Source organism: Rissa tridactyla, chromosome 10 (genome assembly GCF_028500815.1).
Source record: "Rissa tridactyla isolate bRisTri1 chromosome 10, bRisTri1.patW.cur.20221130, whole genome shotgun sequence".
In the NCBI taxonomy this organism is placed as follows: domain Eukaryota; kingdom Metazoa; phylum Chordata; class Aves; order Charadriiformes; family Laridae; genus Rissa; species Rissa tridactyla.
This window is the reverse complement of record NC_071475.1, coordinates 14794040-14821545: the sequence shown is the minus strand read 5'-3', so window position 1 is coordinate 14821545 and position 27506 is coordinate 14794040. Positions and strand designations below refer to the sequence as shown.

The 27506-nt window shown below is 43.8% G+C and overlaps 1 protein-coding gene across 1 annotated transcript; it reads right to left on the bottom strand.

Annotated features, from left to right (window-relative positions):
* Positions 1–1430: 1430 nt before the first annotated feature.
* On the bottom strand, positions 1431–19603 carry ARL8B (ADP ribosylation factor like GTPase 8B). The gene is made up of 7 exons (XM_054216199.1): positions 19360–19603; positions 10090–10170; positions 9390–9463; positions 8872–8965; positions 8159–8226; positions 7851–7921; positions 1431–6442 (listed from the first exon to the last, which is right to left on the bottom strand). The coding sequence occupies exons 1-7, from the start codon at positions 19480–19482 to the stop codon at positions 6393–6395; spliced, it is 561 nt and encodes a 186-aa protein (XP_054072174.1). The 5' UTR covers positions 19483–19603; the 3' UTR covers positions 1431–6392.
* Between the last annotated feature and the right edge of the window lie 7903 nt (positions 19604–27506).

Sequence of the window (27506 nt, the reverse complement as noted above, 5' to 3'; positions counted from 1 at the left end):
AAAAAGAACAGAAAAGTCAGCAAAGAAACTACAGCTGGGGGAAGGTAGAGAGGAGACACATCTCTGAGCCACCCCAGAAACCTTCACAGCATCACTAGTAGCTGTGGCTGTAACACGACTGATTTATCGCTCAGCTAAGGACTGGTGTTCACTCTAGCATTGCATCCTTTTAGCAAGAAAGGTCATGACTTGTTACAAAGAAAGTTGACAGAAATAATACAAAAGGTCCCGACATACGGGAAGAAAAAAATATTTTAAGACTTATCAACAATAGACAGACAACCAGACATTACTGATTTGTCTTCAGCCTGTATTTTACACATTCTTTTTCAGAAGTCAGATCTTGCCCTTTGTTTTATATTCATTGCAACAGAAAGAGCAGAACAAGTAAATCTTAAAAAAAAATAACTACAATTCAGTGGTCCACCAAGACTTCTGCATGCTGACTCCTGCTAAAATCCCCCAGCCTGTTCAAACATAGCAGCCTGAGGTTGCTCTTCACACTCCTTTACTCAATCCATCAAATTCATGCATCTTTTTAATGTTTTTTCCCTTATGCACCAGAAATATTGTTCACACCAAAAAGGAGATTCATTTATTGAGTCTAAGAAAATAAGGAAATTTCCTCACTGTCGAAAAGACTGAAATATCTTCCCACATCCCAGGTTAACAGTTACACAGAAGCAACTTACCAGTTTACTTCACTCTGAGACTCTTGTGCGAATCAAGTTTAGCTTTAAATTTCACCTATCACAACAGCTTTTTCTTTCTCTACTCACATATCTGCTTTGTTTGTAGAATAATATGGTTTATGAACTTTTCCCTGATTGGTCTTTTCAGAGGGAAACACAAATTAGACCAATAAGTGCTTTCAGCATCTAAAGCAAAGCCACAATCAGAAATTATATAGAGTTCCACTGACCGACTACACAGAGAGTTGCCCCCCACGGAGCACAAGGCTTACGGTCACTCTCTCAAGATGAAGTTACACAGTTAACACTCCTACACTTTCCCCAGAAACCGCTCTCCTAACACACAGCACACACTGACCAGGCAACAGCATTCAATGACTTATTTTTTTAAAAACAAAAACATGAAATTTAGAATTAATTTTGAATTAGCCTCATTCATGACAGTGTTTAAAATGTGAAGTTCCCTAATTAGGGAAGACTTCTTGAATTTACTACTGGCAAGTTATCCGCCTGCACAGCAGCAATACCACCTACTCTCTTCATTGTTAGAAGAGTGCTTCAAGGAGTCAACCTGTTTGCTCCTCTCACAGATGATCTAAAGAATTACATTTTAGCATAGACTTATTTAGTTTAGCTAGAGTATAACAGTGTTTCACACAATTTGGCAATGAGGGCTTCTCGTATGTTGTGAAGAGTAATAAAAGCAGCTGTAGTACTACAGATGAATATGCAAAAGAATGTTTTTCAACAACACTTTTATTGAAGCACTTCAAAACGATCACAGAGATAGATGTTGCCTTTAACAGAATAAAACCTATAATGTCATAATTAAAAGGCACTAATCCTGGCACAAAGGTCTACTTACCCACCTTCCACTGTGACGGAAATAAAAACATCAAATATTTTACTTCTCCTGTAAAAGAGTATGTGCATACCCCCTTTGAGTGACATTCTGTGTTTGTCATTTAAGTGACACGTAAAAGAAAACCCCAATGTTTCACCAAGGCATACTTTAGCGTTCAGCATCTGTAGTCCTAAAGCAATACACTACTCATTGAAGGTTTATGATCTAGTGAGACAAGTCATTTACACTCATATTTTGAGAATAAAAGTCCTGAAAGCACATGCCAGGCTCAGGCATTCACGCGCTACTTCTCCTTTAACACAATTCATTGCTTTGCTGCTCGTGCAATTGGGAACGCACCGCTCTTAGTAAAACAGCTTAAATAACCCGATTTACCCCCCCGGTTTGGAATTCACGCAGCTCTCTGGTCAGGGTCAGTGCCAAAGCAGTGCCAGCAGGGAGCAGCGCTGGGGCATGCTACAGGGAGAAAGCGCATTTCTTTCACATTCAGTAAACACGCACAAAGCAAACTCAAGACATGCCATTGCACAGCCACAGTAACTATAAAATTAAACCGTAGAAAAGTTAAAAGCTTGTTAATCCAGCTAAATCATACTTCAAGTTATTATAGATCCCTGCACAACATTCCTGTATTAATTTAACCAGAGAGACTGTTTAAGGCATTTTCTTTGGCCTCCTTTCTTCTACCAGAAAGTGAAGATTATGCAGTTTTATATGTCAGCATCCAAAAAGGACCATCTTTCCAGCCCATTTCCATAAAGATGCAAAGAAAAAAAAAAAAACACAAATCCATAAGAATCTAGATTATTAGTTCCACAGATCATGAAACAGCTCCACATTTGTGCATTTTTCATGTTGCCAAGTGGTAGGACAGAATTGCTCTGTGCAACTGCTAAGACACTCAGCCACACTCGGGGTGATGATGAGAATCATGCTGCACTGTAATTGCACTTAAAGAAACCACCATCCACACTAACATCGACAGGACATTAACACTCCAAAGAAAACCTCCGCACAGCTCAGTACTGTGGGTGCACGCACAAACATTTCTTCCCAGTCTAGTCTGGAGCCATGCTGCTCTGTGATCAGCAAGATCTTGAACAAACAAAACTTGTACTGAACAAAACTGACACCAAGTTTTCAGAGTTGACAGCTATTTTAAATCATCGGGACGCCATACAATACTAACACATCATCAGGTCATAAAGGTATGACCTGGTGTCTAACTTGCATACATATTCGCGATCGAGAGTTCTCTCCAACTCAGTATTTGCCTTTTCACAAGATCCAGTTTTCTTAATATGCTAAAGGCCAAGGTCTATTGCAGATACATCAGAAGAGAGTTTCAGGACTACAGCTACTGATGTTTGAGTACAATATTTTATAGTACTAAAATGTAACCCCTAAGAGCAACTTGTTAAGAGAATGGGAAATTTAATCAGTCTCCTTTTACTGTCCAGGCTCACGACTGAGGCAAGTAATCATCATGAGAGATTCAATTGACTTAACAGATTTCTAGGAGCAGAACACAGCTACAGCACCCAAGTTCAGCAGATAGCACTGCTAATGCCTATCTTAGGCTCTACAGCTTTATTAGAGCAGAAAAGGTTTAACTTTGCCAGATGAGCAAGTAGTTTTTTCAGTCCAAGGCTGAAAGGTGGCAAGAACAGCCTCACTTCTCTGGAAAGACTTACTGCACTTCCCTTCTGTTTCAAAGTGAAGTTAATCAGGCCCTCAAGTCACTGAAAAAGTGTCACTGGATTCAAATAGCCTCTCCAAGGTCTACATTTCTACACATCTGGAAGAACTGTACAAGAATAGCTGTGAAGATCTCACTTGAGTCATTTCATGAAGTAATGCAAATATACTTTTTAGAGTACGCACAGTGTGGCCCTCCTTGCTATTTACATTTAGAAGTAGAAACTATTACTGAAATACCACATCAGACAAACAGCTGTTGGCAAAGTTCACACCGCAGCTGATTTAAGTGATTAGTACTGGTATCAGAGCAATCAGGGTGACCAATCTTACATCTGTAATACTGTTTTCAGATTTTGCATCTAGAGGCATTTTGCTTTGAACATGAACTCCAGGGAGCTTGTTCTGCACACTGGAAACCCCATCAACTGAAGAAATATGCACACGATCTTTTATTCAACAGTTCATTAGCCCTTCCCATCAGCCAAGTTACACATGAAGGATGCTAACTGACCAGTACTCAGGCCTAAAAACTAACCCGTTACAGCTCAGCAAGTTTGAAAGCTTACGTGGAGGAAGGCCATGAAGAGAAGACAGCAAGTTTGTTACGATTACTTGGAAGATGTTGACATACAGTCCTACAAGTTAATCAACGGTCCAAGAGAAATTAATGAAACACAGCATTTGGGAAGAACAGTCAGGGTAACTTCAGATTAAAATCACGGCAAAGATTTTGTTCAAGACCTCAGTCAATGAAAGCCTCGCTTTCCAATGAGATCAGAATCTTTACGCTTTAACTGGCAGTGAATGATGAAGCACTCCTAGTTCTGACACTTGTGTTAGAAAAGCAGAGGTTTTACTCTAGGCTTGATGACAAGAAACAAGTTTGTAGACACACACGTTTTTCTTCTGAAAACAGACCTCCAGGAGGCTGCCCCTACTTAAGACCCTCCAGCTGACTAATTAGTGCTTTTCATAAACATAATAAAGCACTGAGGTCTGCCGAGACTGACTAGCTAAGCTTGCTCGTGGAAGCTGAGAAAGCCCCAGGCCTGAAAGGTGGGTTTATATGCACTTCACTTGAATAGCTGAACCACAGAACAGAGAAGCTCAAGTATTTACCAAGCCTTCTTCCCCCACTGTAATCTTGTGGGAGAGGAGAGAGACATCCCATAATACATTGCCATCAGTTAAGCCACATCAACTCAAGTCAGTCAGTTAAGTGTCAATACAACCCTCAAAACATAAGTTTATTGAATAAAGCTGAAGAGCAGTAAACCAACATATGCATCCACCTAAATAAAAAAATTCACGTATTTACAAAGTTCAGTAATTGTATAAGTTGTTCACATGCAGAGAGTAATGCACAGGTTAACAATTGGTAGTGTTTGGATGCCATAAACGCTGAAAGCAGTGAAGTATATAAACACCAAACACATCAAGTTTAGCTATAGGCCAGTTAACTAAACAGTGACCTGGTCCCCCACAAAGATTCACACATTCTAGTTTAGTTTCCTTATTTTAGGCACAAGCAAGTTTGCTAAATAAAAGTAACTGTAGCAGTTCCTGGTGAACTATGGACTACAGTAGCAAGTTAATATACCCTCTCCTCTACAGCACCAGAGTATGAATTAATTGAAATCATGCTTCAGAGAACTGAAAGGGGACAAAAAGTTAAAATGTAAGTTCAGACCGAATGCAGGCAGCATGTAGTGTCCGTGCAACACTGCGAGAGTTGGTACAGAACAGTAAGGCCATGGCAGTCTAAATTAAAACTGGCTTGTCATAACTGATATGGACTACACAGTGTTTCCAACCAAAGACTCCAACATAATGCAAACGACATTTAGGTGAAGAATCACACACAGTGTGAGGCAACACAAGCAGGTGTACCATGTATTTGCATACACTAGTAAGCTACACTGACATTACTGTATGAACAAACTAGTCTTAACAAGTCTGTCCCTTTAAATATACTGAAGTCATTGAGAAAGTAAAGCTACAAAAACATTACAATCTTTAGTTTATACATACTTCCCTATACTGTAGGAGCTAGTCAAGAAACAGGATCAATTCATTGGCTCTCTTGTGCTTTGACACAGTAGAACATTTCATCTTGCAACTTACAGACTTTGTACATGGTTACATCAAGAAAGCAGGCAGGTCTAGAGTTGTCACAATAGCCTAGATATTCCATAGCACCAGGTGAAACTGTGCCCAGCCATTTCATGAGCAGGAGAGACACTAGACAATTACACAGATATTGTGCTAAAGGTCAACAACTGACTCTATACAAAAACATCAGTAATTTAAGTGTCATGCAGCTGCTCAGAATGCGTGTTCTGGTTTCAGATAGAGACCACTGGTATCTGTAGATAGAAAAATGTATTTGAACAAAGTCTGATGTTCTTAGCAATTTGTTTTCATGCTGGAATACTCCAATATTTGAAAGCTTGACAGAACAGTCCATTCCCATCCCCCACACATTTTTTTTTTTTTAAACAGAAGCAACAAAATGATTTTAAACAGTTGACTCTTTCCTAATTCATCATGAGAGTTTTCTTTTTCAAGTGACAGAATAAGATCTCAGCTGTAGATTAGTGATGCTGATCTATGCCTTGTGCTCCCCTCTGCAAACAGTTTCCATTTCTCTGCTTACATACACACATCACATGCATTTGTGAGATAAATCAGTATCCCACAACTCACGCTTAAATGTTTTCTAACTACTGTATGTGGCATCTTACAGAATCTTAATGCTGTCAAGCATCAGCATCTTCAAGCCACTAAACACTAGAAATAAAACACTTGCTGAAAATCATATAAAAACCTGGCCCTGAAAAACCAGAACAGAGTGTACCATCATAGTTAACATGGTAGAGATTTTTTTTTTTAAAAAGCCCCCCCACAACCCTCCCGCCATAGATGGTTGTAAAATAAATATTTGTGCTGACTTTATCATGACAACTCTAGTTGTTTTGTGACAGAATAGGAATACAAGTCTTCAGCAGTGCACATGATAAATGAACCGTGAAAAGGCAGATTCTTGATACAGGATTTTTGGGTAATATCTCATTATGGAGGGAAGTGGACAATTGAGATTATGGCCAACTGGTACTGGAGATTCCAGGAAGACTTCAGCTTCTTCTAGATTTTGAATGCTGAATAAGCCACTGAAGCGTGATATCTGAAGGGAGAGAGAGAAGAGAAGGTCCATATTCAAGTGTCTATCTGTATTTGTATAACCAGCATCACTTTGGTATGCCAGTGTCCTCAAATACATGACAGGAATATCCAGCCCTTCGCTAGGGGATGGTCCAAAACAGATCAACAGAATAATTTTTTGGCATACTTGCTGTCTGTGCTTTGGTCCTAGAACTGCCCAGCATGCTTTAGGTAACATTTAAAGGAACTGCCAAGACATCCTGGTTCCTCAGTCAACGACACTTGTAGGAAAAAGACTTCCTTTAATCTGATACTTTGGTATGGCTCACATAATTAGTTTTAGATCAATCAACATTGCTCTATTTTGCCCATCTGCCTCTCCTCACCTGATGAGAGCAAAGTTAGTTTAGCTCTACAGTACAAGGCATCAAGCTCCTTCATGCCTGAAAGAGGGTCTCCTAAGGAAGCGAAATGCACTGGCGTCATACCAGCCCAATGCCTCTGGCAGCACCCTCCCTACAGCATCAGCAACGCTCAGCTGTGCGCCTTGTGCGGGGATATGACAGAAGGGAGTATCTGCTTCTCCTATCCGCCATGTTTGAGTCTTTAACTGATGGTAAGGTGACAGGGGCTTCTTGGAGAAGCCGCCAGAAGAGTTCCACAGGCTGTTCATTTTTCCTGGAAAGAAGTTGAGTCCTTCATACGAAGGAGTTCATTATCCTCTATAGCATGTTCCTGTGACCACCAGCCTAAAGTTTCCCCTCATCAGTAAACTCACATTAGCCTGCCAATCAACCAGTGTTAATCTCATGGCAGCCACAAGAAGGTATCAGGAGAAGGATGGCAAGTGGTGTTAAATACTGTGTTTTCATCCAGTTGAGATTACTCAGTTTACTTACAATACTAGCGTCAGGTACTTGGTACTACACAGCACCATGGTTTCTGCCTTTGAACTACAGAAATTCTAGAACAATTTATGTCAACACCAGAAAAATTTACTGTTTGGCTGCATGGAATAGTCACTAGCACAGGACACAACATGGACCACTTTGATAAGAGAGTACGGGAAGATGGTTATTTCAAGGGAATGACTGTTGCAAGTACTTGCTAGCCTCACGAAGCGAGGCCCAGTTGAGAGTACCCGATAGAAGAATAAAATCATTTAAGCCAAGCTAGAAGTGAGACTATTTGCTGAGAACTACTTAAAGGCAGCAGGTTTCACAGGAGACTAACGTATGTTTCAATAACTACAACCCCTACAACTTTAATACCAGTCAAGCTTGCTCACTGCCATCAGAAGTTATACCAAATTTAGCCAGTGCACTTACACGTTGTTCTTTGATTAGTTCAAACCAGGAAGCTTGTGTTTAACAAGTTACAATCCCCCAATCCATCCTTCATAATGCTTAGCATTTTAGGTTAATAGTTACCTATATTATCTTTCTCTTTGCAAGAAATTGAGTAGCAGCAGATTTCTCTGTCCTGAATAGCAGCAAGGTTCCTATGAAAGAGAGAAAATTTCAACATACACTTTACTTATAACAAGGACTCTTATACTGAGAATCTAAACTGTTCCCCTTCATCTTCTCCACATAACTTGTTTCTGCACAATGTTTCAGCTACCTCCTGTTGCTGGGTTTTCTACTTACAAATGCAAGCTTCTTGATCTAACAACACTATGTACACAAAATTCATTTATTGAGTTCAAGTAGCCTTTCTTAGGAAGGGTTAGACTTACATCTTTTCAATTAGCTGTTTCTCATCCAAAGCATTAGGCAGGTCTCTCTTATTTCCAAGTACTAGAACCTGAAATCCAGAGCAGAAGGAAATAGTTGCAGCTTTCATTTTTTCAGGAAAAAACACAAACAAAAGCCAAACACAAAAACATAACCATACCATAAAACCAAAAAAACCCACAAACACCAAACTTCAAGGGAGTCTGACAAACAGTCTGCACTAGGCTATTAAATCTAATGGAATGAGACATTCACTATTAAACCAGATCAAGGAGGAAGACTGATGTAGTCACAGGTAAAGAGGGGTAAAAGTAAACTGTTATGCGCAAAAATCAAGCATGAGGACTCATCAGCTGATAAAACTGAGAACAATCCCAGTAGACTTTCAGCTGAAATTCTCCAAACTTACTGTATATTTCTGTACTACACTCTGGTTAACCTGTACTAGAAGACTCTAGAACAGAGAATAAGCTCATACTGTGGAATACTCTAATCTACTGTTCCAATTTTATTTCTTTTTTTTGTGCGCACTGAAACAAGAATTAGATCACTGAAGGATTGACTGAGGTCAACAATTTGATTCAAGGCACTAGGGGCAGGTATTGTTCTTGTTACACCAATTAGTAAGGTTAGGCCTCACACTTGACTTCAGAGTTGCTGAAGTCATGCACGTTGCTCAAGCAAGTTTAATACTGTGTAAGGCAATATTACTTACAGGGATTCCTTGTAACTGTGGCTTATCTAGAAGATTGTGCAGCTCATTTCGAGAGGCTTCTATTTTTTCACGATCTGCAGCATCTACCATGTAGCTTTAAAAAGAATTTAAGGTTAGGTCAGTGAAAATGAATTACTTCAGAAACAGCAGTGTTTCCTTTACACTGTCAGTTTTGAGCACATTCAACACGGCTTTAAACAAAGCTAGGTCATCTGAGCAAAGAATTTGGCTCTTTAAAAAAATTCTTTAAGAACAGAGTAGATGAAAGATTCTTTCAGTTAGACAGCACTGCCACCCAGTTCAGACAGGAAGTAGTTAGTACTCCAGATTAGACACTGATAAGAAAATAACCCATCTTGAGCCCTGAACTTAAGGGTAAAAGAAGGTCAATACAGTTGCAGTACAGTTTCAAAATTAAAACTAGTACTACCGAGCCAAGCATGCACTGTTAGAAAGGCTACACAGAGAAGAGAAGCACATCTGAAGTTAAGTACTAGCTGAAGGAAGACGACACTTACACAATAGCATTAACTCCTCTGCAATATCGCTCCCACATGCTTCGGAATCGTGGTTGCCCTCCTATATCCCAAATCTTAAGGCAAGGGGAAAAAGACAATTTAGCCATGCGCTATATTTAAACACATCACACAAAAATAAGAGAAGAAATCAAAACACAGTTTTTCCTTCCTCCTTAGGCCAGCTGCAGGACCCCTCACATATTAGAGGAGAAATAATCCCTTGTACAGCTCCTCAAATCTTACAGGCCCAAGAGCATAAGATGCAAACTAGAGCATCTCACACCAGATGCAAGAACACACCTGTATACTATGTTTACATACTGCAGTATACAAGAAAATAAAACAAGACATATTGACTTAAAACTTTGCTTTTGATGTAAGCCTTCCCTTAAGCAATATTGATGAGCAGAAGAGGAAGATCTCTGGGCCCTAAACATGTGAAAATTAATTCCAATTAAAGCCAAACAGCATTATAACAACATTGCTTTAACTAGTCCACGAACCTGGAAATCACACACAGATTCTCATTTAAGAAACTCCATGAACATAAGCGTAGTCTTAAGCTATTTGATAGATTTAGCTGAGCCTCTTCAGTTTCCTATATTTGTCCCAATGGTGGAAGCAAAACAGAGCAAACATACACATTTTAAACTAGAAGCTGGAGACAACCTTGCAGAGACAGTCAACAATGGTAACATACCTTTATTGTAACATTACCCTTCGTAACTTTTCTCATGTTGAAGCCCACAGTAGGAATCATATCTTCACTGAATTGACCTGACTGAAAAAAAAAAAAAGAAGTTAAATTTAGTGCTTATCTGACACAGCTAGTTTACATAGTAAAATATCATAAGCTTTTTCTAACCATTTGCCTTACAACTGAAGGCTTTATAGCCAAGAAGTCATAGATACCGTGTTCATGTGTATTGAAGCTTGTGTGAAGTCACTCAAGTAATTTCTTACAAGCACTTAAATGATTTTTCAAGCCTTGAGGCAGTCAGGGGAGCAAAGTTACTTGGGGAGAAGTGCTTTGCATAGCTTAACAGATGGACAGCCAGGGCAAGCATAGGAAAAGAGCCGTTCACCTACTTCTGCTGAAGCCAAGCTCTGTACGTCAGGATCTCTTAGTTACCTGGAAGCTAGAAATATCCAGAAGATTTTCCTCTGATGCAAGCTACTCCATGGACAACATTTACAGTAATAAATCACTCTTGTGGAGTAAGCCTCCAACCCACAGGGATGGGTTAACTCCCTAAGGGGTTTTAAAAGGCTGGAAAGTGGAAGGACCTGACAGGCCTCCTTCCTGCTTGGCCACAGTGTCCAACTTGTTCAGAAGTGGAAGAGGCAATCAAAATGCAACTGGAGAGTATTTCAGCCCATTTCCACCAGAAGCTCAGCATCGCTTTGACATAACTGCTGCAAAACAGCGTTGCATTAGAGAGGTTCTCTGGTGGCAGATGTTTTACTATCTGTTACACTTTTATCTGCAACAGCTTGAGAGCCAAGTTCACAGCTATCTCCTGTAGCTAACCCAGGAGCCATAACAAGCGTTATCAACTGCAGCACAGATTTCTCCCATGCTCCCTCAGCTATTTGGCAGAAGGTGAATCTCAGCCACAGTGGTCATTATGTATCTCACTACATCCATTATGTGTAATAGAACCAGACAGTCAACCAGATCTGGAAAAAAGGTCGACTCAAATGCATTCCGTTGTTTAATTAGCATTTGATATCATAGCAGCAGAAAGCCTGCTTCTCTTCCCTGATGTTGCACAGAGAAGCTAGCCGAAGTTGAAAGCCCTTTAGGATCTATGAAGCAGACATCAACTCACCCTATAGAGTTAGGGCCCTACTGCTCACAAGCTGGAACTAGTAACTAATACTGACTGGACATGCTTTGAGTACAGGCTGTTCAGAGTTTGCAACCAGAAGATGATCAGATTCTAATACCAACACTTTGTCATTCACATCTATGCCTAGAAGCCTGCACTTCCTTCAGCTTGGTCCCCCTACTCACCCCCCAAAAAACCCTGTGAGCTTCCACTAGCAAACCAAAGATGCAAACTTCATACAATAAAAACTCCAGTACAATGCTGATAAACATTAGAAGCCAACTGAAAACATACAGATGATAGCAGTCTCATTTGGCCTTATTTGGCAAAGTCCTTCAGTTAAATGCCACATTGATCTTGCTGTTGACCTCCAAAAGAGAAACACATCCGGAGCCTGGATTTGAAGCCAGCAGTCCCCTGAACAGGTGGTGATTTTTCACATTTAAGATCTGCTTTCCAGATGCATGGCTATACAGACTAACAGTCTTTTAAAAGGAGTAAAAAAAGTAACTAAGTCCTTGAATCCGAGGAATGCAACATTAAAAACGGTGATGACCTGAAAAATGGACAGCTTAAACCTCCTTAGGTAGGTGTTCTGCATTCTCATTTGAAAGAGGTTTCAACTGTTTGATATACACTTTTCTGTGTAGCTTAGTCTCATGCAACATTGTTTTAGAAACTACTCTAACCTTTCTGCTTACTTTGCAAGGTAGGTGCCCAACCTCAATGCCTGCTCATTACCTTCCCCTTCCTGTCCTGAAAGCCCAGTGCATGAGCTGTCCATTTCAGCCAGTTTGATTACATGTAGCTCAGCAGCTGATGGTTAACCATGCTTTCCATGTCTGATGAAGTTTAGTTCAGGTCATAAAGCATGCACTGCCAATGTTGCCTTTGAAGGGTCAGCTTGCCACGGTTGCTCAAGAACCACTGCATTCCTGCCTCTACAGTCACACCCTACACCCACATCTTCTAACCAAACATCTCCCAAGCACTCCCTGAACCTCCGTCTCTTTGTGCTGTTTCATATTACCCCATGTGCTGTCAGCTATTCCCACTCAGATACTTCCAGATTCTTCACTCAAGAGCTGTTCCTATCTACAGTTCATGCGCTCTCACCGCCCCTTTAAGATACAGATTCCTTCAGATTGGAGCAGCACCTCATTTGCCACATGCTTAATGTTGAAGAAGTTACTGTGATGCACCACAAGGAAGCTTTAACAGAATCTTCATAAAACCTGCTGCACCTTGTATTACTTTCCAAGTACTCTCTATCCACACTACACATCCAGGTGGCATAAAAACTTGTTCCAACTTGCCTATAAACTACACCACAGAGTGGATCAGTTACAACCTGAGTTACAGCTTTCTGCGCTCTGCTTTGTAGGTGAGACAAGCCCACGTTATCTGACATACTTTCCAAACTGTCACAAACAGAAGGGTAGCAGGTGCCTTCACTGAACTGCCTCCAAAACACAAGCATGCCCTTTCTCTCTAGAGGAAGTTTGGATTCTGAGGTGAGGCAGGCACTTTATAGCTTTGAGAGGCACACCTGACCAGGTTTTCAGCATATTGATCAACTCAGATCTTAATTTGAAAGACCTTATTCTGATGCAAGTGTGGGTGTTCCTCTGTTCACAGTGTACCTACAAGGTGACTGCCAGTACCTTTCTTTAAGACAGGTCAAAAGTGGTTAAAATTATTGTAATGGATTTTGCTAGCAGGCACTGATCTCCTTTGATAGATTCTGCTATTGTATCCAACTGTCTTGGCCCAAAAAAGGGTTCTCTAAACCTAGAATTTAGAGGTCTTTTGTTTACTACCTCTATAGAGGAAAAAAGCCAGCAATTCAGCTGCATCTTAAGAGTATTCATATGCAAAAGCTACTTGCACAGCAGAACAAGAAGAATATGCTTTTATTAGTAGGCAGTTCTGTTTGAATCAGACTCCCCGCATCCCCCCTAGAGCAGATTACTCAGCCCTGTCACTGTGTATTCACAATACGATGCTTTCTCCTTCTAAAATAGGGAGCAGCTTTAAAACAAGTTTGATAAGCATAGAAATATTTTCAATTCCCAATCCGAAAGTGCTTGGCTGTTGTCATACACAGTAAGCATTGCTCAAACACTCATCAAGAACAGCCAGAGTAGTTGCTTACAAATCTAGCAATAGCATCTGTTTTCAGCACTTGTGAATATTTCAGACAGACAGACACTGTACTTCATCCAGGCCTCCCAGAAGATCAGCTTTGTGTACTAGAAGTGATTATGAATAAGCCATTAGCTCTGAGGTCATACAGACCATACAGCATTAATACAAACTGTTTGCTGAAGGTCACAAAACAAAAGTTAACTCTAGACCCTATGTGAAAGATAAGAAAGAGAGAGAGACTAAACACCAAATTTCAGAGACCACGTGCAGAAAGAACCTGCAGGACTAGTCTTAGTTTAAGAAGTGCTCCCTTCTCCTGGAGAACCCAAGCACGTGATTTTAATGCAATATGAATCCATTTACCTGCCTGAGTACTTAAACTGGATAAGGATTATTCAGAGGAGCAACACTCCTTCCAGACTGAACTAAGTCCCTGCTCTGTATTCCAGTACACCATTCATGCCGACACCTACCCGCATGAATCAGTTTGCGTTCAGCTCACCTTGTATCTAGCATTAGCACAACTCTTGCACAGACTAACATTTATGAATTGCACTCTCCACCTCACTACCAGATCCAAGTCTGGCCCACCTCTAACACACCAGCTAACACAAGCTTTGGTGTGCACTCCGAGACACCAACACGTATGCCGAAGAACAGCCACATCCACAAACACTGCTTTTTACCTGTAACTCTGGGTCTGCGCCCTCTCCCTCAGCCCACCACCAGGCCAGGGGCAGCTTTGCCAGCCAGCACCCGCAGAAGTCTTGCCTCAGGAACGAGCCAGCAGCATGCTAGTTACAGGTACAGTTCATTTCCCAGAGGGTCGGGCAAGTGTTTAACTTACTGTCACCTAACATTCCAGAAGCATACAAAGGATGCAAGTTTAGTCTTCTTTAATACTTAGTTAATATTAAAATAAGCTGCTTACTAAACCTACTATTTCCAGTTGTCTTGAGTCAAAAAAAAAAAACCAAACACAAAATAAACCACACACTGGCTACTTCATCTGCCCCTCCATAGCCATAAGCTACGGCCAGAAGACTGCTAACTTCCAGGGAGTTACACTTACCAGACTGTCAGCACCAAACCCTAAGTAGCTTGATCAAGTAATTGAGTGCAAGACTGGTACTCCTACTTCCTGTATCTTCCTTAAATATTCATTTCAATACATTAAAGGAACCATTAAAGGCAGAACTCAAACTGCAGCAGTAGAACCAGTGCTCCCTCTTGTTTCTTTCCAGCTACAGCAGTAACTCTCCTGCTGGCACTGGAAAGCATGCTGCCTACAATGTTCCATCCACATGGTCCTCAACCACCAATTCACAGCTACCAGATTTTGATTCCACAGCCTGCACAAGTAGATCAACAGAAAAGGTCAGGGCAGCACTTAGCGTGCATCTCATAAAACTACCATGATTCATTACCATTAGAGGACAAATTTCTTCATATAGGCTTTGTTACTACATAACAAAGATTTGTTTATCTTTACTCCTAATACTTTTCATCCATATAGAAGAGATCACCAACAAGTTTAGCCAACTAGGAGACAACATCAGAGCATGGATTCCAGCCAGGCCACTCTGAATCCACCTGAACCAGCATACTACCTTAAGCCCTGCTGTTCATCCCTAAATTTCTTTCTTTTCACACTAAGAAAAACACTGCATCTCTCACTTCTCTTCTTAAAAAAATAAAAAAAGCAGAGTCATTTTAGCATTACATAAATCTACTGTTACACTAAGCCTCCTCTGCAACATTCATAGCCTCAACGAAGAAGTACATCATATATGGACAAGTCAACTCTCCAGTTTCTGTAGCCTAGCTTCCTTCTTGAAATACTTCAGTATTGCAGCTGCTTGTTGTGACCACATTTAGAAGCTTGAACACTAGTTTAGAAGCTTCAACCCCTGTGATCTAACAGTCCCTTGAAAGGCTTTACAACAGCACTTCTATGAATAATTGCTACAGAAGGCAAAATAGCAGTATCTGACCAAAAAAAAAAAATGCATTTTTGTTTCCCCAACCCTGACTTCAATGGAATATTTAAAAAGACATGAGCTGCTTATCATGTAGCTACCACACAGCAGTGAAACAAGACCTAAAAAAGCATATTTCTATCTAGAAGTCAGTCATGTAAGAGCTTAGGACATTTCATGCCTCTGATAGTCATGAAAGCATCTTTCTCCAGGAGTCCTATATGGGAACTTAAGGCCATGATGGAAAAATTAGATTCCGATTTCAGTCACCTTTTTCAGACCATGTGGGGTACAGCAAGCAGGACCTCAAAGAAAGAGTATTAACTGGAGAATGAGACCTTATATTAGCTTTATTACCTAATAAAGTGAGGCAATCCATTTATGAGACTTTTGTGATTAAGAAACACTTATGTATCAACCTTCTCACTCAACTATGTGTATGAAGTGACAACATATGCTATTTATGAACTACCTGGGTGTTCCAGAAGGCACTGAAGCAGCAGAAAAACTCTTTAGAGCAATCTTTTTCCACACTTCTCCAGTGTGGCTTCTTGAAGTCAAAGTTACTTATAACAGTCATGAGGACGGAAGGAAGTCACAGCTCCCAACTTGCCAAACTTATCTTTTGTTGAGAGGCATTTCAAGAATTGCCTCTCTCTAGAAACCAAGGCCTCATTCAAAGACTTGTCAGATATTCCAAAGTTAAAAAACAAACCATACTAATGCATGCTTTGACACAAATCCTAAAAAAAAGGATCTTACTGATCATATCACCACAAACAGAACAGGTTGAGTTTAGCTCTTAAACCTGACAACTGTATCAGCAAAGTCTGACCCCCTCCCACTCTGCAGTTCTCTTCTCCTGCTCACTGAGGATCAGGCTACCAAGCTTCAGTGTTCCAGTGCCAAACACCTGGATCAAGGATCAATCTACTGGTCTTCAAGGAAGACTTCACAATAGGAAACGCCGCTCTCCATGAAGTACTTTTCTGAAACTGAACAAGCGTCCCTTCATTCACCAGCATGCACTGCCTGCAGCCTGGAAGGAGAGTCAGTTTACTTGAGTCATGTTTCAGTTGCGTCACATGGCTGTGGAGCTGGGCTGCCTCTCGAACCTCCCCACACCAGCGTGGCTGGGACTCCCAGCTTTGACAACAAGTCTGATGAAAGCCTATTAACAGACACTAGCTGCAGAGATGCAAATGACAGAAGATACTGCAGTCTCCAGTGAATAATGGTCATTTCAAGCCCTCCGATAAGAAGCTAACAATTCAAGATGCGATACTGGGATGACATGCAGTTTCTCTGAATAAGAGCCATAGGCCATCTACATTATGGAAATTAGGACCAGGAAGAAATGATATCCTCCCTTGTGAGCAAGTTTACTCACGCATACGGAAAACCTATGCTTAATATCTAATTAGAGACAGTGACTAATACAGAGCCTTCGCAAAGCAGAAGCTGCATTAGTTGTATCCAGCTATAACTACATTTCACTGCTAAGGTTGTTTTTTAAACCTTCTAGTCTAACTTTGGTCTGATTTACAAACTAAGCACTTGTTTACAGTGGAAGAATAAATATAGCCCAAACCAGCTAGCAACCTAGAAAAAGATTATTCTGGAACTGGACTGCCTGCCTTTCATGGCCTTTCCACTTCAGTGTCAGCATCAAGCCTCCTGTGTAATTGGCTTGAGTTTTTCCTTTAGTTACATAGGCCTGATTTGATTGGCACAGATTACATTAGAGATTTATATTAGATTAAACTCACTGTTGTCAAAAGACTGGCAACAGCCCTTCGGTAGGCAGAATGCAACCTTATAAGCTATACCAAGTTCCTGGTATGTAATCCAGCTTTTAAAACTATTCTATAGGACTAGAATCTTGCTGTGTCATTCCTTTCATTTTAGTTTTATGGAATCCCAATGCTTGACAGCTACATCCATCCAAACCATTAACCGGCCTGCAGAGAGCAGTTATTCTTTTCCAGCACTAATTTCCAAATGCATACTCTGAATTAAAGTCAGTCAATGAAGGAACTAACAGGAAGTTAGCTCTTCATGCCATGGATAACACTGCTCCTTCTGTAGAAAGCAATATTGTGCTGACAACTGAAGCTCATGCTATTATCTTTTTAAAACCAATAATAGAAAACCGAGCAAGTTCCCTCACACTGTTTTTTGTAAAGAGTCACTAGATTCCCTAATTAAAAACTTCAGAAGTGTGACTTGCTACTTCCAAACCTAAAACAGCTAACTAGGCTGTGTCATTATGTATAACAGCTTCCTTATTTCACTCAGTTTCGCAAGGCTATTTGAATGACACTCAGATAAATGTCAGGGTGTGATCCTAATGTGCGGTTGAAATCTTGCAAGATTCAACCCCTAGCAAAGCAAGCTGGATGCAGAAGCAAGCTTTACTTAGGAGTACTTTTACTATTTGACACAACTTAGATGGACTAAACTGACATGCAACTACTACAACAATGCTCTACTACTCCACATATCTGCAGTACGGTTCCACGGGTAAATCCTCGAAGGAGCCATGCTGCTGGTAGTATACAGACAGAATGGCAAAGCGATACTCTGTCAAGTGCCATCACCATCCAGGACTCTAGAAGACAAAAAAACCTGTAGAGTAACCTCAGTGCCCAAAGTTGCATGAACACACCAATCAGTATCAGCTCAGTGGCCACAGATTGAGTTTGTCCAATAATTACAGAGTTCCATTTTTAGAAATTCAAGCCCAGAGGTAGTGGCAGCCACCACTGTGTGTGAAAGAAAATGCTTCTGACGTTCTCGGGTTAGTCCAGCAGCTTTCACCTAACACAGCTAGACAGAGGAAGAGTTACCTTTTATGAAGGCAGACCCATTTCACATGATTATCATGAAGCCCAGCGAACTCTAACATCCTCAACTACACAAGAGCTTGGTTATATTTTGACACTAGCCAGTGTAACAAGGATTACATATAACTGCAAGAGAATGAGAGTCCTTTTCCTATCCAGCAACTCATTCAACTGACACTCACATAAATACATTCATAAAAATACTCAGTAATATTAAGGAAACAGCTTAAAAGAAAAAAGAAAAAGCTGAAGGTCTGCTCAACTAAGGTTGAGGACATCAGCTTTCTCATTCCAGGTGCACTGGACTCAAGTCAGTCATGCTCCTTGCAAAACCAAAAGGTACACGTGTTTCCCATTCCAGCCTCACTACAAGGGCTTCCAAATTCCAGCTTGACTCTTTGAATGTTTTCCGTCACATGCATCTGTAGAACAGGTCACTGATGAAGCCAAATAAGCCATTTAAGCAATCCACTCTCTATCTTGTTTGACAATGGAAAAGCTTCATGTAGGAGGATTCCCACACCCTTCCTTCATCTGCTCCAGGCAGATCATCAGATAAGTAGGCCCAAGTTCAGCAGTCTGCTGCTGTTACACTTAGAAGTTATACTTCTTAGCGCATACCTTAAGAGAAAGTAGACTATTTGATACAGGTTCCAGCAGTCAGGATAAGCAAATACCTGAGAGATGACCCATGAGCAGAAAACATTTAAATTGCTTACTGAGATCCACTAAAAAAAGAGTCAAATGGGAGAAAGTAGCTGAAGACACTGTTCATGCTATGCTAACATGAGCCCAGCCACACAAGCCTTCAGAGCACACTGTTATCAGTGCAGTCCCGTATCAGCGAGGTCCCATTAGCACACAAAGGTTCACGGGGCCACAGCACGGTAGCCAGCCTGGCTCGGCCGCCCTCCCTGCGAGCCCACCCAGCAAGGGCAGACACGCCTGCTTCCCACCCCGGCGGCACAGCTCCATCCCAGAGGTTCATCCCGACACAGGCCTGCGTACCGGGGGAGCCGGGGCAGGCGCCGACCACGGGCTGCTGAGAGCGGGGCCGCTCCCGGCCCGGCCCGGCCGCCAGCCCCCTCCCGCCGGGCCCGCATAGGCCGCAGCGGCCAGCAGAGCCCGCCCGGGCCCCGCCGCGGCCTACCCCCGGCCCGCTCACCGCGATGACGTTGACGAAGGTGGTCTTGCCCGAGTACTGCAGCCCCACCAGGGTGAGCTCCATCTCCTCCTTCCAGAAGAGCGAGCGGAACCAGTCCAGCAACCGGGAGAGCAGCGCCAGCATGGTGGCGGTGGGGGGGGCCGGGGGCTCTGGCAGGCTGGGCCCGGGGCTGGCGGCGGCGGCTGTCCCACACCCGCGCGCTCCCTCACGGCCCGGCTCGCCCCCGCGCCGCGGTCATATGACGCGGCGGCGCGGCCCGCGCGACGCACCAAGAGGGGCCGCGCCCCCGGCCTAACCCCCGCCCCGCGCCACACCGCCCCCTGGCGGCACCCGCCCGCGCTGCCGCCCGGGAGGACCGGCCGAGGGGGGAGGGCGGGGCGGGGGCGCGGCCGCGCTGCGAGGGGCGGGGCGAGCGCTCACACCCCCTCAGCGCCGCCATCTTGGGCGGCTGGGGGGCGTCCTGTCACAGGGAGTGATGGAGTCATAGAACTGCCCAGGTTGGAAGGGACCTTTGAGATCATCGAGTCCAACCATCAGCCTAACTCTGACAAAAGCCATCACTAAACTACATCTCTAAGCACTGTGTCTATCCATCTTTTAAATACCTCCAGGGATGGTGCCTCAACCGCTTCCCCGGGCAGCCTGTTCCAATGCTTAATAACCCTTTCAGTGTAAAATTTTTTCCTAATATCCATCCTAAACCTCCCCTGGTGCCACTTGAGGCCATTTCCTCTTGTCCTATCACCTGTTCCTTGGGAGAAGAGACCAACCCCCACCTCTCTACAACTTCCTTTCAGGGAGTTGTAGTTGTAGATCCCCTCAGCCCCGCCATCTTGGGTGGGTGAGGGCAAAGGGTGCATCCTCTCGCACCTCTTCAGCCCTGCTATCTTGGGCAGATGAGGGAGGTCTCCCCTTACACCCCCTCAGCCCTGCCACCTTGGGCAGGTGACGGTGAAGGGGGTGTCTGCTCACACCGCCTCACCCCTGTAATCTTGGCAGCCACAGGCAAGGGTGTTGTCTCCGCCCCTCAGGGCTGCCTGGCCGTGGTGCCATGGCCACGTTTGACGCCCCAACTCTACGGCCATGGTCCCCTGTCAGCCATGCTGCGCTCCCAGCCTACACCCCGTCACCCATCCCTGGCCATCTCCCCCACCCAGCCCCACAGAAGTGCCCTGGCCGCCCGCTGAGCCCCTCAGAGCCACCCTGGCCGCTCTGCCACCCAGCAGGGTGGCAAACGGGACCCCAGCAAGACCGTGTGGTGGGTTGAAGCTCTGATTATAAAGGGCATCAACTGTGGGGGCTTTTCTTGGTGCATCCTCTGGTTCGTTAGTGTTCTCAGGTTGGCCACCTGGGAGCTTCTCTTTGTCCCCAGGACCACCGAGCTGAAAGATGGCCTGTAGGCAAGTCCTGGGCTTGCAGAGGACTTAAGTCCTTCCTAATATTTAAGAAACATTAACCATAAGATTTTCATGTGACAAATGGACACTATTTTTTGAGCAAGTGAAATATCTCACAAAACCTTGTGTGTGCCCTTAGAATTTCCAAAAAACTAAAGGTTAGGTCACACGACCTCATTAGCCTCAGTTATTCTCACATAACCGGCCATTCTCTAGAAGTTTTTGCCAGGAATCCATGTGTTTTGCATAACTTTTCCAGGTGATTTGCTGTGGACCTTGCTGCTGTGCCGGTGAGGTAGTGGTAACTGGTTATTTTCATCTGTGGCCAAGTTAAGCCCAGTTCTGTACAGCAAAGCAGGTGGAGATGAGAAACCCCCCGACTCCAAGGAACAGCAGCATGAGAAAGCAAAGCAATGTGCACGCCTGCATGATCTTTAAAAGGAAAAGTGATCAGAATGATAGAGATTTACAAGCTGTCAACATCTTCATTTACATAATAAATTCCACACCTTCTCTAAACATCTGTCTCCAGAGAGATACCGCTGAGGATCCCAGTGTTTGTATCGTTCACAAATCATGTACTGCCAGCTCCCGGGTAGTTACACAGTGACTTTTGCAGCGTGAGGCCAAGGCAGGAGGGACATGAGCTGAGCAAATGAAGATGTAGCTGAAAAAAAATTGTGAGGAGACTATAAGATGCCCAAGGAATAAGAATGTTTTCCATTCACCTGAAGTACAGTCTTTTTCTTCAGGATTTCTTATGATGTTGCAGAAAAACACGATGCAAATTAAGAGATATTAATGGATATTAAACAGGATTTGCTGGTTGTCTATAGGTTGGAAAACAGCTACTGTTTTGCCCTCAGTTGCAATGGTTCTCAAAATATTTTACAAATACTAAGGACCTAAGCCACTGCATGAAGAGTCAAGGCTCTCTGCCCTGCTCTGTTAGCTTGCTGTGCCTCATTAATTCTGCAGCATTTTTCAGGGCACTGGGATCAGGCTGAGGATGACTTTCCTCCCTAGTGAAGTGCAAAGTAGCCCTGGCAAAGCTGGAAACCTTCTGCCTCTGGACGCTCACTGACTGCCCAGCCCTGCAGCCTCCGTAACCCCAAAGGACTCGCTCAAGGCAGGGGAGAGGCCGTTCCTCCCCACCCCAGCACCACGCTGGTGGAGGAAGGACCAGCATGGGCTGGGCTCCATTGGTTATGGACATCCCAGGGGAGCAGGGGAAGCAGGTTAACTAGTTTTATGGAGGCTGAATAATGAAGAGAGTGGCCAAGCAGCTCAGATGGTGCAAAAAAAGCACACAAGAAAGCAGGACGAGCAGTACTTGGGAATTTTGGCATTTTTTGTCATTGCTCATATTTGCAAAGAGCAGCAAATACAGCACTGGCTATAACCTAGTGCCAGCAGAAGCTAACAGGCCTTTTTCTTTTTTTGAGAGGAGTGCTACAGCTTAGCTAGCCTAGTCCCTGGCTAACAAAAATCACATATAGGAACTGCTTTGAAACACAGGCAGGCCATGATGTAATGTATGCAGCTGGCAGATAGCCCTCCTACTCCTGGATGAAGAGTGCGGCGGCGTGTGCAGCTGATGAGTTTTGGGCAGCCTAGCACCGCATGCACCGCCCTCCCGAGGCAGCACGGCTCCGCTCTCCCCTCTAGTGTGTCAAGATCACAGTTCATCCCAAACATGTGAGAATAGCACATCTAATAGCTGAGACCAACCGTATTCTGAGGTAGAATCAGCCCGTTGCGGAGATGTGGTTTTTGCATGGCTTGCCTCCACGTGCCTTTGCAGGCTTTCCTCTGGTTTGCACTCCTCCATTGCCAGCATTAATGAGGTAAATGCAGACGTAACACTTGCACAGCACAGGCGTGGATTTTAGCATGGACATACTTAAGAGGACAGATAAAACATTCAAGAAACATAATTGGCGTATCCCAGTACAGTCATCACCGATCATCGTTATCACCACAGGTCTCATCTGAAGAGACACCGAGCATCCTGAGCTCGCACTGGGGTGCAGGGCACTCTTCGGTTTGCTGCAGGAGGCAAAATAACAAGTGGTTGTGTATATTTCATTCCTTGTCCAAGGACCTGGCAGCCCATAATATTCTTTATTAATTGTTACACGATTGCACAGGAGAATAATCCTTCCAGAAGTGCCTTTCTGACAAAGTGGTTTGCACTTGTATACGTTTAAGAGTTCACAGAAGGCAGGAGCTGTGCCAAGGCACTCTGATTACCCGCGCCAGCTAGGAGCCGGTCTGCGTGGTCAGTTGCTTCTGCACGTCCATCATTATTTCAGAGATAAAAGCTTCCTGAGGTACTCGTCGTAGCTCACCACAAACAGATGTGGAACAGGCAACAGCACATCTTACACGGCAGTCATGGTTTCCATGAAATGATAAATGAATATTTTACTCCTGGGAGCAAATCCAATTTGCTAATTCACCCACTGGAACAAAATAGTGCGAGAGCACTTTTATAGCTGAAAACAACAACATGATGCCCCTCTCCCTGTATTGCAAAGATATCACAGACACTTTCTACACAGACTGCAAATTCTGTGCAGAGGAAATCTCTTCTCATTTGTGGTGTGTTTTCAGGCAACAGACTTGTGATTTACTATCAGCTACTTCCAGTGCCAGCAAATGGGGATGCTGTGCCTGTTCTCTCAAGCCTGGTGAAGTTGCAGCGTATTTCAGGTTCTCATACGTCCATGTTCGAACACCATGAATATTTCTCCCAATAAAATCCTGATATAACATGTAACATAACAAAAGCCCTGTGTGTCTAAACTCAAAGGAATGATAAAACTAATTACATTAAGTTAATAGTATATTCTTGGCATTCACCTCAAATTATGGGGCTCTCCAAAGTGCCTTTCACTGTGATCAGAAAGGCAGCACTGAGCGCTAATTATGAACCTGAGCATCAGGTGCATAATTCTTTGACTGTTCCACCCAGGGTTTCTCAGGCTTCCAGACTTCGACTCTGCTTCCTGTTTCCACCCTCAGCTGTCTGCATAAGCACCCTGGGAATCTTCACACTCATTAGTGCGGTAGTGCGGAGCACTCACAGCAGTGCAATTACTGATGCTGGGGCTTGCAGGATATTTCTGGCACCTGAGGAGCAGCAGTCTGTCGATGGCCATATCAGAAGCAACGAGCACATAAAACCAGGATCAGATCATCGCTTTCTGTGTCTAGACATTTCCTGGAAATTCTCTGGAGGTTGCACAAGACAAGAGGAGAACCACTGGATTCACCCAGTGATACAATACAGCCTTCCAAATATATTTTGAAGGGGTACACAGTTTGTTTGGCATTTGTTTAAATTACAAATTACCTAAATTATGAAAGTTCTGCAATAACATGAAATGGTATATTGCTGTATCATCAGATGAAACATAAAAGTTCATAATGTTTGGATAATAAAAGAAAAAATACTCTGTTACTGCTACTAAGGACAAAAAACTTCAGATTTTTCCATGCCCATTCAGGAAAGTACTGACACCACAAAAGGTAATAGGGAGTATTTCATCAGTATTATATGGTGCCAAATCAGCGCTGACCACTAAGAGGTGTGTGTGTAGATATGTGGGTATTCTGTTTCACCTGGTAACCCTCGGGTCCTGAGTCATCGCAGTGAGCTACATTTGTCATTGGGACACCTGCAAAAGGGTTCTCCTTCTCCATCACTGCCAGAAGGAGATTTTCTAAATCACATTGCATTCCTTTTCTGAGCCAATGGGTAAGAAAAGGTGGGGGGGACACGAGAAATCTACTCTTCAGAACAGTGTCAAACAGAGGTAAAAAAGTAAGATTGGTGTAAAACCAGTGGGACCACACTGTAGGGTATGATAGTCTGGCATCAGCTATGCCAGCCACGTCAGGAGGATCCACACCACCCTGACTGGCCCTTTATCCGCTTGGCAGCTCCCCTGACCTTGCTGGGAGAGCTGTACTAATTGGTTTCTCTCCTCAGGGCGTTACGCAGGAGGAATAGTAAGTACTGCGTGCAGAGAGAAAAAAGCCTGTTTCTAGCCTTCCTGGCTGGCCGGGCGTGCTGTGGAGCGTTTGTGGAAGGTGCCTGCCATCAAATGCCACTACTCTGCCGCACTGAAATTAGAAATTTCCCGGCTCCCCAGTGGCAGGGAAGGCGGCTGTGCATGTGCTTTTCCACCCCAAAACATGGCTTTCCTTTGTATCCATAAAAAGCCAACTAATACACTCCTTCCAATTAAGCTGTGATATGAACTGCACTTTGAAAGTTCTTAATCCATTTTATGGTTCATTAACTCAGAAAATTTCATACCCATGGTTAGCTGTATCAAAGAGGATGGAATGCCTGGCACCAATTAGTTCTAATAATGAGCTAAATTGTGCACAGATTTCTGAGTCTGTCGGTAGTATAAGAAAATAGGACAGCTCCTCTCAAAATAGAATATCTTACTGGACGTTTCTTTAATTTGTCTTTGGCTAAAGACTACTCCCACTAGCTGATGCAGACAAAGAAACTAATTGATTTGATGAGTTACAGAAGCCTGCTGTGTGGCGCTTTCCCTGCTGCTGAGCAAGGAACCATGGCAAAATAATAGTGTCAGTCTTGCTCTGAGATTTTGCATTTCTGCTTGTTCACAATTCATACTTTAAGGAGGCAGATACGCATGCCCTGTTTGTGCTGTCAGTTCACGTTGACACTGATTTTATTTCAAGAGGATTGAGCCAGGCATTTGTAAAATGTCTTAGAAGCTTTGGGTGCCTTCCTGCTCAGGTGTCCCTCCTTGTCGAGGGAGGAAGACACTTGGTGAGCCGGGGAAGCTGAGGAGGGCTGTGCGTATGCACTGGCCCTGGCGCGGAGCCTTGCTCCGCAGCACCAGCAGGCAGGGACTGTTTCCAGCTCTGCATTTTCAAGTCCCACTTGAAATATTGTCAAAAGCAACAGAGGTGGACAATAGCATGTATGAGATATGTGTTGTCCTTATGATACAAATGCCTAAAGGAAAGCGTAAGATCAGCACTCACCTCTACAGGGATGGACATTAAAGTAAATGGTTCCTAAATCTAACACACAGCCTGTAACACTGTGTTTTCCTACAGCTTTACTCAGGGCTTGCTCTTTTGCAAGATTTTGGGGTACTACCACAGTATAAATACTCACTAAAGAACCTGAAGAGGCAAAGGAAGGATTTCACTGTGTCCTCCCCCCAGCTCTCCTGAAAAAGAAGCATGGCTATTGTGCTGCTGTTGCTTGAGCTAAACCAGAAATAATCCTTTGCCATTAAGAGGGAGATACACCTTGAAAACTAAAACATAACTCTTATTTTCTTAGAGATGCTTGCATGCCGCTAGCATGCCTTTCAGTCCTGACTCTTTTCTGCATCCTGGGACGGCACAAAGTCTGGGGAAGAGAGAGACAGATGGGAGGGAGGTGCGAGAAAGGGAAGCGCAGCCCGACTTCCCCAGGGACGCCAGGGCTGCAGGCAGTGGCGTGACTCCTGCGTGAAACCTGACGTGAGCAGAAGTATCTAATTTCCCAGTGTCTTGCATGTTTGTCTGAGAGACAGGCTTGTATGTCAGAGAGGTGCATGCTTGGACCCTAGGCTTTCCAAATCTCTGAGAGGACTGCCTATAGGCGAGCCCAGGGGAAAATCCGCAGGCTGTCGTGCCACTGAGGTGACCCAGTGTCGGGTTTGCTGGGAGGCGTTACCTTTCAAGCACCTCCTTTACCTTCTACTTGTCTAGCAGACTGGAAACGTGGCAGCTACGAGGCTGGCAAGCTGTAGGATTTTCCATCACTGGCAGTGAAAATATAAATGATCAGACTCGGTTTAGCATTTTGATCTGGCAGATGCTGGCAAACACTTTGCAGCGTGAGCTGCTGCATGCAAGTGATGACCTTCAGGAATGCTGGCGTCTCCCCGTGGCGAAGCAGCAGGAGCATGAATCAGCAGAAGGGAGCGGGGAAAAAATGATGGTTAAAAAAGAGCCTGCTGTTAGCAGTAAGTTAAAAAAAAGTTTCCTCCTGGTCCTCCAGTTAGATTTATTAGCAGAGACCTTGGCACTTGCACAGACCCCTGCACAAAAGCCAGGCCCATGCTTGCAGATTTATTGCACAGTCAGGGCCTCTGCCAGCTCAGTCACCGCATTTCACCCTCTCTGTAATTTAGATTTTAAATACAAAAAGAAACAAAACCATTCTTCCAGTGTTAAGTCTAAGCATAAACACTCTCCAAGTGAGCCTCTGAAAGAAGAGCATAAAGCCCTGAGCCTCCAGCTCTGTGCAGACACATGTGCTACCAAATTTACAGGAAGCCAGCACCAAGGGGAAGCCCGTAGCAGCAACTTCTCAGAGGTCCTGGATTAGCCATGAGCTGCCCCCTCCCCCCCAGACACCGTGCATGCGGACCCACGGTGGCACTGTGCACATAGGGCCATGGTGGTGAGCCCCTGCTGCTGCCAGAGTCACCTGCCCTGCTTGGGGCTACCACAAACCCTGCGTTCCAGCCCACCTGGAAAAAACAAGGGAAAACAAGGTGAAACAAGTTCCAACAGCAATGCTTGGGGCTGGGGAGCTGCCTGCCCTCACAGCCTGGCGGGAGAGGGTGCCAGACCAAGGGGAGCTGACATGCTGCTCTGTGGCTGACAGCCACCAGCATCTGCCTTCCCCCCATGGAGGACAAGAGGTGACCCACCAGGATGGCCCAGGGGAGTCATTTTCTCCAGCCTCCACTTTGA